The sequence below is a fragment of the Cottoperca gobio genome, chromosome 16 (assembly GCF_900634415.1).
Source record: "Cottoperca gobio chromosome 16, fCotGob3.1, whole genome shotgun sequence".
NCBI classification, from domain to species: Eukaryota; Metazoa; Chordata; class Actinopteri; order Perciformes; family Bovichtidae; genus Cottoperca; species Cottoperca gobio.
The window spans coordinates 18,547,620-18,559,225 of NC_041370.1; the positions used below are offsets into that span (position 1 = coordinate 18,547,620).

General features: G+C 39.8%; 2 protein-coding genes across 2 annotated transcripts; one reads left to right on the forward strand and one right to left on the reverse strand.

Moving 5' to 3' along the window:
- Positions 1–283: 283 nt before the first annotated feature.
- c16h8orf76 (chromosome 16 C8orf76 homolog) lies at positions 284–5,588 on the forward strand. Its single transcript, XM_029450632.1, has 8 exons — positions 284–530; positions 1,660–1,761; positions 2,255–2,398; positions 2,605–2,655; positions 3,221–3,365; positions 3,579–3,717; positions 4,606–4,738; positions 4,895–5,588. Exons 1-8 carry the CDS (start codon positions 426–428, stop codon positions 5,069–5,071), a joined length of 996 nt encoding a protein of 331 aa, XP_029306492.1. The 5' UTR covers positions 284–425; the 3' UTR covers positions 5,072–5,588.
- Positions 5,589–6,620: 1,032 nt separating this feature from the next.
- Positions 6,621–11,310, reverse strand: fam83a (family with sequence similarity 83 member A). Its single transcript, XM_029451213.1, has 7 exons — positions 11,019–11,310; positions 10,745–10,870; positions 10,208–10,326; positions 9,727–9,894; positions 8,603–8,727; positions 7,516–7,811; positions 6,621–6,793 (listed from the first exon to the last, which is right to left on the reverse strand). The coding sequence occupies exons 1-7, from the start codon at positions 11,308–11,310 to the stop codon at positions 6,621–6,623; spliced, it is 1,299 nt and encodes a 432-aa protein (XP_029307073.1).
- Positions 11,311–11,606: the final 296 nt, after the last annotated feature.

Genomic DNA, 11,606 nt, shown 5'->3' on the forward strand with positions numbered 1-11,606 from the left:
TGTATTTTTTGATTGAATGACCATTACTGTTTATGTTATTTCCTCTGAATGCATAGGAAGTGTATGGAAGTGCTTTCATTTATGCATGGGTTCACTTCTTTTAGGTTGGTCACGATGGAGATGTACACTTGCCTTACACAATGTTTGTTTTTGGGATGTCAGTATCAGTTTAAATACAAGTTGAGACGTATTTGAACAATAATTCATTCTCGTTATGTTAATGTGAGCTGCATGTGCCCAGTCCTATCATCGGTCGGAACCTTTCCGCCCGGAACTATTAACCGTGGGCAAGTCGTGCACTTTACACTTAACGACTGGGTAACCATGAGTGTGTAAACAAACGTACATGAGCTTCGGTTAGGTACTTGTTTCTGTCCCGCTTACATATTGAAATTGAGTAGTTGGTTGTAATTTTTCGGTTCCGGATGGAGATGTTTGGAAGCACGTTTGACGACTCGGTGTTTTTGCAGGCGAAAGACCGAGTCTCTGTGGCCCTCGCTTCTTATAACGCCAAACTGTGTGAACCGGAGGTGAGTCTGTTCAATATAAACGTAACGTTACTGGTTCACATTACATACAGCTGCTGTGGTGTGTCTATGATGCTGGACATGGATGAAGCCACACTGTTTTGAAGGCTTTATGGCGGGGAAACAGCTAGAAATAAAAAGAAGCTGCTAGCTAGCGAGCTAGCTATAGTCGTAAGTAAACAACACACCGTGGTGGATGAAGCTAACTAAGTACATTTACTCAAATAACGTTACTGTACTTAAAACTCGAGGTAGGCTATTTGTACCTTACACGAGTAGTGTGTTTAATGTTAACTTTACTAACGTAACATCTCCGATGCTAATATTTTACTTTTTTCTCCACTAAATGTGTCTGACAACTTACAGAATACAGTTTTTCATCCCCTTCCTGTCTAGTGAAAAGTGTATCTTCCCATTTGATTTACAGAATATGGTGCATTTCTGCATTTCTTGTTATACAAGTTATATACAATGCAACATACACATTAATGCAGGAGTATTAATCTAAAAACATCCTATATAATAGTATAACACTAATGAATAATTAAACTGAATTTAGGTTTTGAATGAAGGGATTCTACTTTTAGTTTAGTATTAGACCTTTTTCCTTAATTAAAGGATCTGAATACTTCTTCCACCACTTGTCAAAATATTCACATACCAATACAAAAGGAAAGAAGAAAACCAGAACAATAATCGCAGATCTGACATGCGATGCCATTAAGTAAACTACTATACTATAACTATAACTATAAATAGCATGTAACAAACGAGATGTTCTGCATACAATCAAAGCATAGACAATGATTGATTGAAACCTCCTTTGTGGGCAATGTTAACACATTGAGTGAGTGTATATATAGCTGAGTAGGCATATTTAGCTGCAATATAAAATACCTTAAAAAAACGTTCTTCCATGTTATTGTATCCAAATATTTATTTTGGTCTGTTGATTTTAAGTGCATGACCTTTACATGTGGAGAAACACTGCGAGTTAGATTCAATGACATTTGGTAAATATGTAATATGTTTGTTTTTGGATTCAGTGAATGTTTTTAGTAGCGCTTCACATTATATTTGTGCCCACTTTAAAAATCTTTGTCATCTTTTCTCTTCTTATTTCTTTATGCAGTGGTTCTGTGAGAGTACTGCTCTCAGTACAGATGATCCTTTGGAGAAGCAGAAGGTCTATAAGTTCAGAGGTGACTTGGCTGTGAAACAGGGGAACCATCAGGTAATTAAACAGCCAATCATCTTTAATTTCAAATACTTATTAACGACAATTGTGATTTTTCAGTTATGCTGACAAATGACCAATGAAGTTCTTTACAAGTTCCAGAAAAATAAGTGGATAAACAGTTCAGTGTCCTTCAGCTGGTCCATGGGGACTATTATGCTGCACTGTTAATATGTGCATGTTCCTGTAGAGCTGCTGCTGAGATAACAACATCCAGGACTGGTAACTTGTTCCTGTTATGTATAAATTAACATATTCTACCCAACAGAGAACAAAAGGAATATATTTACTTTATTTAGCAGTGTGCTACTAGGCAACATTTCAAGATAACATGGAACAATTGTGTTCACGTTGTGTCCTTTTAATTCCCATGAAAAGTTTGCACCTTGAATATTCCCGTAATGTTCTAACCTGAGTCACGTGTCATTCATACCTCGCTCCTACTATGTCTACTATATAATGATCCGTTCCCATGGTGTGGTGGGCATAGAAAGCCTTGGATGCATACAGCAGCTGCCTGGAACGGATCTCTGACAACAACCTGACCATCAGAAGAGATGTACTGGAGGGAATGGCCCGATGCTGCACGAAACTGGGGCAGAGAGAAAGGGCGCTGGACTTGACGGACTTACTGGTAATTCTTCTATGAGCTTTTCCTTCTGGAACTGGAAATACATTACATATATCACTTGGTGTAAAAAAAAAAGAAGAGAGAAATTGTGTGCGTGTGTATATGTATATCTAAAGGAGCAAGTTGCTTTCTTGGCCTAATATAATGATAGGAAGAATCAGTCTGCAAGCTTTGAACTCTGTAGTAATGTCTACTTGCTCTTTCTCCAGAGCAAAGAAGCCTCCAACTGCTGTCACCTGATCAGCCTCCTGCTGCTTAAGGTCAGCATTAGCCAGAACACACACACACTAACACCCTTTTGGTTGGTTTCAAATCATTTTATGTAAATGTAATAACATTATTATTGTGAACAAAGAATCTAAAAACGGAGAAAGTTCCTGATAATTTGAAGTAAATGAGGGCAGCGCTTACCGACAGCTAAACTATATTTACAGAACTCGTGCAGTACAATCCAAGTTTGATATATCCGTATAGTTGTATGCTCACTACTTCCCAAACGTGCATTTTCGTAACCTGTACAGTCTGCAAAGCCCACTGAGACAAATGTGTAATTTGTGATATTGGGCTATATAAATAAATTTGATTTGATTTTCGCTAAAACGTTACTATTTAAAATACTTGTGAGTAAACAGTCTCACGCTTGCGCACAGATGTTTTGATATAGTTTTGCTGTTGTTAAATATGGCCCCCATTTACTCGACTCTACTATTCAAACAAGGTTTTCTTCAAGAATTCAAGATTACAAAGGGTGAAAAATTCATCTAGAAAATTAACATTTCATAGGTGACGTATTCCTTTTAATTGAAATGTCAACTTTGACTAAAGGTCAGCATCTACCAGCATTTTGGAGCGGTAGGATCACAGAGGTCGTCTCTGCAGCAGCTGTGCAGCCTGCTGCCCTTCAACCCCTGGCACTGGTACAACCTGGGACAGGCGTGTCTGCAGCTGCTGGAGAGCGACAGCACCACAGGTAGGATGGAGTTCATTCCTTCTTATTTAGCACCCATATCTTTTCTTAAGTCAATTATGCAGGTAGATCGTTGTTTTTAGTTTTGTACTGCTATGCTGAATGAACGCTTTTGCTCTTTCCTTCTTCTTTTAGCAAGTTGTAACAAACGCGTAGATGATAATAAGTGATTAGACCTCATTCTTTGATGTGATCGTTTGTGTTTGCCTTTATTAGGATCTTGTTCCTCACAGAAGTGTGAATCAGCAGAAAAAACGCAGAATAATGGAGAGACTGAGGATCATCAAGAGGAGGCAGCAGCGCTCGATGAAGACAGAATTTGGCTACAAGCTTGCACCTGTTTCATCAGAACAAGGTACAGCTGGGTGATTGTTCTCACTTACATACACACAGCACACAAAATATTAGCCAGCTTTTCAGTATAAGTAGGTAGAAATACAATTGGAAACATAATGTAATAGTTGAAATCCACTGGAAAGCCTAGATCAGGGGTGTCAAACTCATTTTAGTTCAGGGGCCACATGCAGCACAATTTAATCTCAAGTGGGCCGGTCCAGTAACATCACATCATAATAACCTGTAAATAACGACAACTCCAAATGTTCCCCTTCGTTTTAGTGCAAGAAAGTACATTCTGAAAACGTTCACATTTAATGAACTATCTTTTTACAAAACATTATGAACACCTGAAATGTCTTAAGAAAAAAAGGAGCAATTTCAACAATATTATGCCTCAGTTTATAATTTACACATGTTCATTACAACCTACAGGTCACAGTGTGTCTACAAAGACACAACACATTTAGTCACAGGTATCTGGAACAGTATTTTACTTTATGATCAAAACAACTCATTTTTACACTTTGCAAAGTCGTCCCGCGGGCCGGACTGGACCCCCTAGGGGGCTAAAATAATACTTGTGATTTTAGCCCAGAGTCACCACATTATCACTTTAAAGAGACATTGCTGAGATTTGGGCTGTGAATCTCAGAATATTCAAGTCTTTCCTCGTAAATTAGTTATTTTTTGCTTGTGAATTTACCACTTTAATTTCAGAGAACATCCAACTTTGTATTTGATCTCTGAATTTATTTTCTCTAAATACTACCCCATTCCCCTGGCTTTGAATTATTTTTTTTACAAAGGCCTCAATACGCCGTCGTAATAATCTGTGATGCATCCGTTGAATGTGTGCTTATGAAAAGTTTAAATGTAAGTCGTAGTTTCTGAACGTCTTCCTCAGACTCCTGTTGAGAATCCTTCGGAAGCAGCAGTCCTCCTTTGTGTTGCAGCGCACTGAAAGCACCCTACAGACGACAGATGAGATGTTACAGAGGCTGAAGCCCAAAGAAACAACCCTGCAGGCTCTCACTGAGGTGAAGATGTGCTTCTGGTTTTGTTTATACATGCTGTGTCAAGGCCCTGAATTTCAGGCAATTTTAGGGTTGGCCTGGGTTTGGGGCTCAGTTAAAGTCAGTGGATAGTTTGTACGCTGTAACACACGCTCTGTTTATCTCTGTTTGACCTCCCAGGTGTTGTCAGAGGACCTGATCCCGGATAAGATGAGGGAGGACTACCAGGACGGGGAGAGTCTGGCCAGTGTGTGTGTGCAGAACTTCAGGGATCGCTGGTGGAACAAGATCTTACTGACTGGTGTGCTAGAGACTGATGGCCGTCAACATCAAACACAGACGGACGCAGAGTCCTGATGCGCCGGTGATGCCTGTTTACAGACAGGAAGGGACTGCAGAACATACTGAAGCTCCGTCCCTGTGTAGATCCCATCGAAGAGCAAAATAATCTGACTGTATAAACTGATTCAAGTCTTGAAACAGAAGTGGACATTATTGATATCATAACAAGTCTCCATAAATACAAAAGTTCAATGCTGACAATCTCAAAAAAAAAACATTTTTAAAGTGCATATAACTTGTAACAATGTAACAGAAATGTTCATGATCGCCTCAACACTTAATTTAAGCACAGGCTGAACTGCACATTGAATGTAGTCGTTAGTTAATCCTACAGTATCACGTAAACCAGACGTACACGGACTCACTTCATACTGAATGTAATATGATTTATAACAGATTCTGTTCTGCATCGAGGCAGGAAACAAAGTGAGAAATTAAAAAAACTATTGAATGTTCTGCCTAAAATGTCACTTATGCCTTAACATGCTCATATCTTAAGAATGGTTTTAATAAAATGTGGGTTTTTTCTGAAGCGTTCTCGAGCATTTTGTGCAGAAGTAACCTAAACGGGCTGTAAACTAATGACAGGAAAGAAAACATTTTTGACATGTCAGGAGAAGCGTGGGTGGCATTGATGATGGCTCCACAGGTGTGCCTGTTCCAGTGTTGTTATTGTGCATGCTAGCAACACTTACTGTTGACAGACATCGCTAACATTAGTTCCCCCTGTGCTGCTACTAGGACAGATAAAAAGAAAGTCTGTTGGCACTTATGATTTATGCATTTATCTCCACAGTTTAGGAGCTGTCTGCAACATTAGCTGTTCCTAGAATCACTCAAATAAACTTCCCACTGTGATACAAAGATAGCCAGGTGGTTTTAAATGTTTTTATAACAGAATATTAAAACGTTTCTTCAATTAAATGTTAATTCTAAAATGATTAACACAAATAACAGTTAAGGGGAGACTTTATTTTCTTCTACATGGATACATTTTCCCATCAATGGATAATAACAGCCCCTACACATGGTACAGCCACACATGTGTTTTCAATTAATTGCCTGATTAGACCTCTTCAGACAGCGCTTGATTGACGGCTCCCTCACTGTTAGTGCAGTTGTATCTGATATATTAATTCTTCAGGTGTGTTGACATTACATAACTCTCATCATTGACCTGAGCAGAGCTCTAATCAGCTAATAACTGAAAACCCCTGTGAAGAAAGAACACTAAGTATTCTGTTAAAATACTGTCTTTTTAAATCACATTTTATTTTGACGTTCTACAGTTTTTTGACAAGTCAAAATGAAATCTTTGTTTTGAATAAAATAATATACATGTGTGAACTATGTTCAGAGCATTAACCTTCGTGCGGTTTGTGTGCACGATAAAAAACCGGCCAATATACACTAGTTTAATATAATTCATATGAATATACTATGTTTGTTGACCTGTATGATTAAACTGTTCAAGGGTGATTAAATGTGTCCGTCAATATAACACTAAAGGTCAAACTTAGTCTTAATCTTTGTTATGCTTGGATTAAGGCCAGCTGGGTGTCTGTCAGTCATGCTCTTGCTTCTTCCTAATGAGGTATTCATTCCGGTGTGACACGGCCTCCAGCCCACCTGTCTGTCCGTCCCGTAGGTGATGTGGAAAGAGCTGTGGCGAGCCACAGGTTTGGGTCTTTCTGTGCAACTCTGGGGTATCCAGTTTAATCTTGGTGGTGGCCTCGCCTGCTGGAAGGTGTGGGGCTGTACAAGTGTACCTGGTAAGAACATCTTGGCTGACTTTGAACCTGGAGCCTCTGTGGTTGGGTGTGACTGGGGGGAGGGTTGGTGGTGTCTCTCGGGGCGGTCTTGCCTCCTGCTTCCTTGAGAGGACAATTTAGTTTGTAACCGCGGGCCTGTCTTTGCTTGTTTTTGCTGTGACATGGAAGGAGGCAGAACTTTGGGATTATCAGATAGAAAGTCCAACTTTGGTTTAAAGTTAGGTGAGCAGGTCCATTGTCGTCTTTGTTTGTCTGGACCTGCAGCAATCCCCACCAAAGGCTCCGTCCGGCATCTGTCCCTATTCCTTTGCCAAAAGAAAAGATCTTCATTATGGTGCTTAAGATTTGTCGTGAAAGTTGATTGATGATAATTCCTGTGCTGTCCGGGTGCAAGAGAAGCCATGTGCTGAGGGTTTGACTCTTGAGTCCTCGCATTCTTTTCAGCTGTAGTGGTGATGGTAAGGCTGGTAAGCTGCGACTGAACATATGAGACATGGGTCGGACTGAGAGGGTTTGAGTAACCGTGGATTTTGGATTGATTCTTTTCCACATTTGTTTGTGCTCTCTGCTGCGTGCAAACAGCCCCCACTGTATGCTGTGGCTTCCCCACATATACACTCTGCAGTGTTCCTGGTTGAACAAGAGGTTTTAGATACAGTTGTGGAGGTTTTTTATGCATTTGTGTACCAGTGCCTGCTGTGTGTAGAGGCTGGGTATTGCACTCAAATTCTGCGCTCTGTAGATTTGATGGCATTTTTGTTTTTGTCTGAATGTTTTGAGCATCTTCATTCTGAGCCCTGTGGCACATTGTTGTGGGCGTGTAAAGAGGGAGAGTGTGAGGCACGGTGATAAAAGTGGCAAAGCCGGGGAGTGGTTTGGAGCTGCCGTATAGCCTGAGGAATTCCTGATGGAAAGGTATGACCGCACTGCCCTTTACAAGAACAGTTAGACTACGATGGACCTGCCAGGACAGCCAGGAGAAACTGAGGAGACAAAACACACACACACACACACACACACACACACACACACACACACACACACACACACACACACACACACACACAGACACAGACACAGACACACACACACAGCATTAATGGTAGAGCAAGATTTGCTATTTTAATGTCAGTATACTATATAAATAAAATAAATCATTAAAGAGTCACAGTATAGTGTGTCACAAAAGACGTCATACAAACGTTATATCAAAATAAAAATATCATTAAAAACTCACTCAGTATAGTTAGTCATTAAAATGTTATAAATATGGCATAAAAAATAAATAATATTGTTGTAGAAGTTGTAAGAAAATAGACAAACCGTTTCCATCTTTGAGTACACAAGGTGTGTCTTTTATTTACACAGCAAACAATAAATATCTAACCGTTGAAAGAAGTTACTTTCAACACTCCTGTTACTATAGTAACTGAGCGAGCCCAACTGTCAGCGTGAAGGTAAAATAACACAGAAAAGATTAGATTAGGGTGAATTATGTCCTTAGAGGCAATGTCATAAAAAAGGGATATAAAAGGTCATAGTCTAGGATTAAAAATCATTAAAAATCGCTATTGTATGTAATAGCAAAGTAATAGTATAATATGTATAATATGTAAGTAATAGTATGTCTTAAAAAAGTAATATAGTATGTCAAAAATATAATAGTATAGTATGTCATACAAAATGTCAAAAGTAGTAGTATAGTATAGTATGTAAAAACAGTCATATAAAAGTAATAGTACAGTATGTCATAAAAGAGTCATCGTGTGTGTACCTGTATGAGCCAGTCAGCGCCTCAGTCCAGTCAGTGATGATAAAATTCTCAGCAATCTGACCAGTCAGCTTCCTGCCTGTCCTGGAACAGTAGGTCTGACCGTCCACACTGCGTACTGACAGTTTCTATACACACACACACACACACACACACACACACACACACACACACACACACACACACACACACACACTTATTAAATATGTATAATTGTATAATATAGCAGTGAGAGGGTCTAATAGTTGTGTTTGTTAAATAAGGTAAATTATCTTTATCACCCAGTTTAGTTGTTTTACAATAAACAAACTATTGATATTTGCAAAAGCAGCTGATGACTACAGCAGCAAATTAAAAACTCTTTAAGATACAAATATATATACATATGCCAAATATGGAGCATCACCATGATGGTATTGAAGATATACTAATGTAGTGGTATTTTTTGTGGTTATTATTTTCTCCATAAAAAAAGTGGCATCATGTTATAAAACTAGCATTTATCAACTCAATGTCCTCTTCCTAAAACTAAACTAAAAACATTGCAACAGGAAATAATTCAACTTTGTGGAGTTTTTCTCCTATCAACAGTAATACTATTACATTACAGGTCATTTAGCAGACAGTGAACTAACTACAGGGACAGTCTCCCTGGAGCAACTCAGGGTTAAGTGCCTTGCTCAGGGGCACAATGGTGGCAACCTGGTGTTGAACTCACAACCATCTGGTGTTCTGTTTGGAAGCTGTACCACTAGACCATCGCCACTATGTTATTTTTATTAAATGAATGAATGATGGTTAGGATCAGTACTGAAGTTTGTTAAAAGCTTTAACTCAGTGTAAGTGGAAAACAACATTAATATATCATTTTTAATCTGTGCAACTTTTTTTCAAAGTTAGGCACAAGTGTTAAGAGCATTAAGCGGAAGAATCTCAAATATATACACTTTTTAAATCTTGTGTTATATTTGCCCTTTCTTTCTTTTTACTGTTTCAATATGAAGTAGTGTATTTATAGACCAGAGATCCTCAAAGTAAGTCTGAATATGTCAAAAGACCACGTTTTGGTAAATGCAGTCAGGCTCAGAAAGGCAGGTGGATGGAAAGAGGAACATGAACAGACTCACAGGGAAGTTTTTGCTGTTGAGTTTGAGGTCCTGCCACATGCTGACAAACAGGTTCAGGTTGAGATGATCCAGCAGCAGATGAACAGAAACATTTCTCTTCCTGGTCGCTTCCAGAAGATCACAAAGCAGCTCTATGTCACTAAAGCTGTCCATCACGATGGCCAGGGCCTACACACACACACACACGGTCACATGTCACTAAAGCTGTCAATCACTATAATTAAGACCTGTACACACAGATATCACTCTGTGCATCACTATCTAACCTTTCAGCACACGAGATCCGACATATTTTATCATCCCTCACATGTACAGGCATGCATGTTATGTCCTTCTTATGTGCAGGTACAAGAGAACACACACTAACTACTCTCCTTACACACGCGCGCACACACACACACACACACACACACACACACACACACACACACACACACACACACACACACACACACACACACACACACACACACACACACACCATTCCAGCCTTTCTGATGAAGCCTCTGACCAGGTCTTTCATTCCGGCTGCTCTGATGTCAGACTGGAAATAAACCTCAGCGACGGGCTCCTCCAGGACAGAATCAGTCCTCTTCACATCTGGAAGGTACAAGAACATGATCAGAGATGGAAGCGAATGAGAACGGATTCTGATTTGGCATGAAAGTACATTGTGCTGACACTCAAAAGTCTCTCCTTACAGAAAAAAAGCAAAAAGTGAATTTCACACGAAAAGCCAAATTCCACATTATGAAATGACAGCGTGTTTATCTTTACATGTTGGGCACATTTTAACATGATACATGTTTTGAATGCAAACTTTTCTATGTGAAAACATGTGAACTGAAACATCTTTCAGGTCATTTTTATTTTCAAAATGACATGCAATTTGCAATTCCCATGTGATAAGAGCTTAACAAACAAGTCAAACAATGTAAAGATTGTACTTAAGTCCTAGTATCAGAGAAGGCTTTTTGGAAATAATTGCTTCCATAAAAGTTTTCTACTCTTGTAATACCTTTTGGGAATCTCAGGTCCACCATAGAAACGCTGTCTGTGGACACTGACGGACATCGTGTGGCAGACTGGGAGCCAGCAGACAGGCTATCGAACTCTTTGTTACCATCACATGCACCAGGATCAGCTGGGTAAAGCACAAAGCTATGATAAATAAAAAGACACACAACCAGAAATAATTTTCCTTTTTGAGCCAATGAATCAATCTGTTAGTTATCTTATGTGTTCAAACACAACAGGCTGCAGAGAGCAGGCCCACAACAAACATTTACAACCTGTGTGGCCATCCCTTCCATTTTCCAGGATGTAACTCTTCTCCAGCTCTGACAGAAAGTCCACTTCTTCCTCTGCGTTCAACACCTCGTGGTATCCCTCTAAGCCCCGGCTGAGCAGGGAGTCCACTGCCAGCCGAGAGCTCTCGTTGTGGCTCAGGTCCAACTCGGGTCTGCTGGCTATGAAGTCATAGCAAGAGAAGGAAGGGATGCGGAGGTCTTGAACTCGCCGCCTCACCTTCCCCAGGGGCTTTGACCTCCTGTACCACAGCACCGACACGCTGCTGGCATCCATGCTGGATACACTTAAAAGTAGTTACTGTAGTTCTGTTTGAAAGAGGTCAAATATTCTCATCTGACAATTAGTTGAAGCACAAGCAGGCCCATGTTACATCGGTGCATGATCCTCATAAGCCTGGGTGAGCTGGTTATCTGCATTTCTTTGACATTAACGGACTACTGGTTGAAGCACACAGAGAAGTAAAGAGAATATGGTAAACACGCCCCTGCTTAGGGCATTATGGTTTCACGTGATGAGAGGTGACAGGTGAGAACAACTGTTATGCAATAAGATGTTAATGAAAGGCAGAA

Coding starts and splice junctions, on each gene's coding strand:
- c16h8orf76 (XM_029450632.1), top strand. CDS start 426: ATGGAGATGTTTGGAAGCACGTTTGACGACTCGGTGTTTTTGCAGGCG. Junction 3,366..3,578: donor GGAGAGCGACAGCACCACAG/GTAGGATGGAGT, acceptor TGCCTTTATTAG/GATCTTGTTCCTCACAGAAG. Junction 3,718..4,605: donor ACCTGTTTCATCAGAACAAG/GTACAGCTGGGT, acceptor CGTCTTCCTCAG/ACTCCTGTTGAGAATCCTTC.
- fam83a (XM_029451213.1), bottom strand. CDS start 11,310: ATGGATGCCAGCAGCGTGTCGGTGCTGTGGTACAGGAGGTCAAAGCCC. Junction 9,895..10,207: donor TCATCAGAAAGGCTGGAATG/GTGTGTGTGTGT, acceptor GTGTGTGTGTAG/GCCCTGGCCATCGTGATGGA. Junction 6,794..7,515: donor TCTACACACAGCAGGCACTG/GTACACAAATGC, acceptor ACCTTCCAGCAG/GCGAGGCCACCACCAAGATT.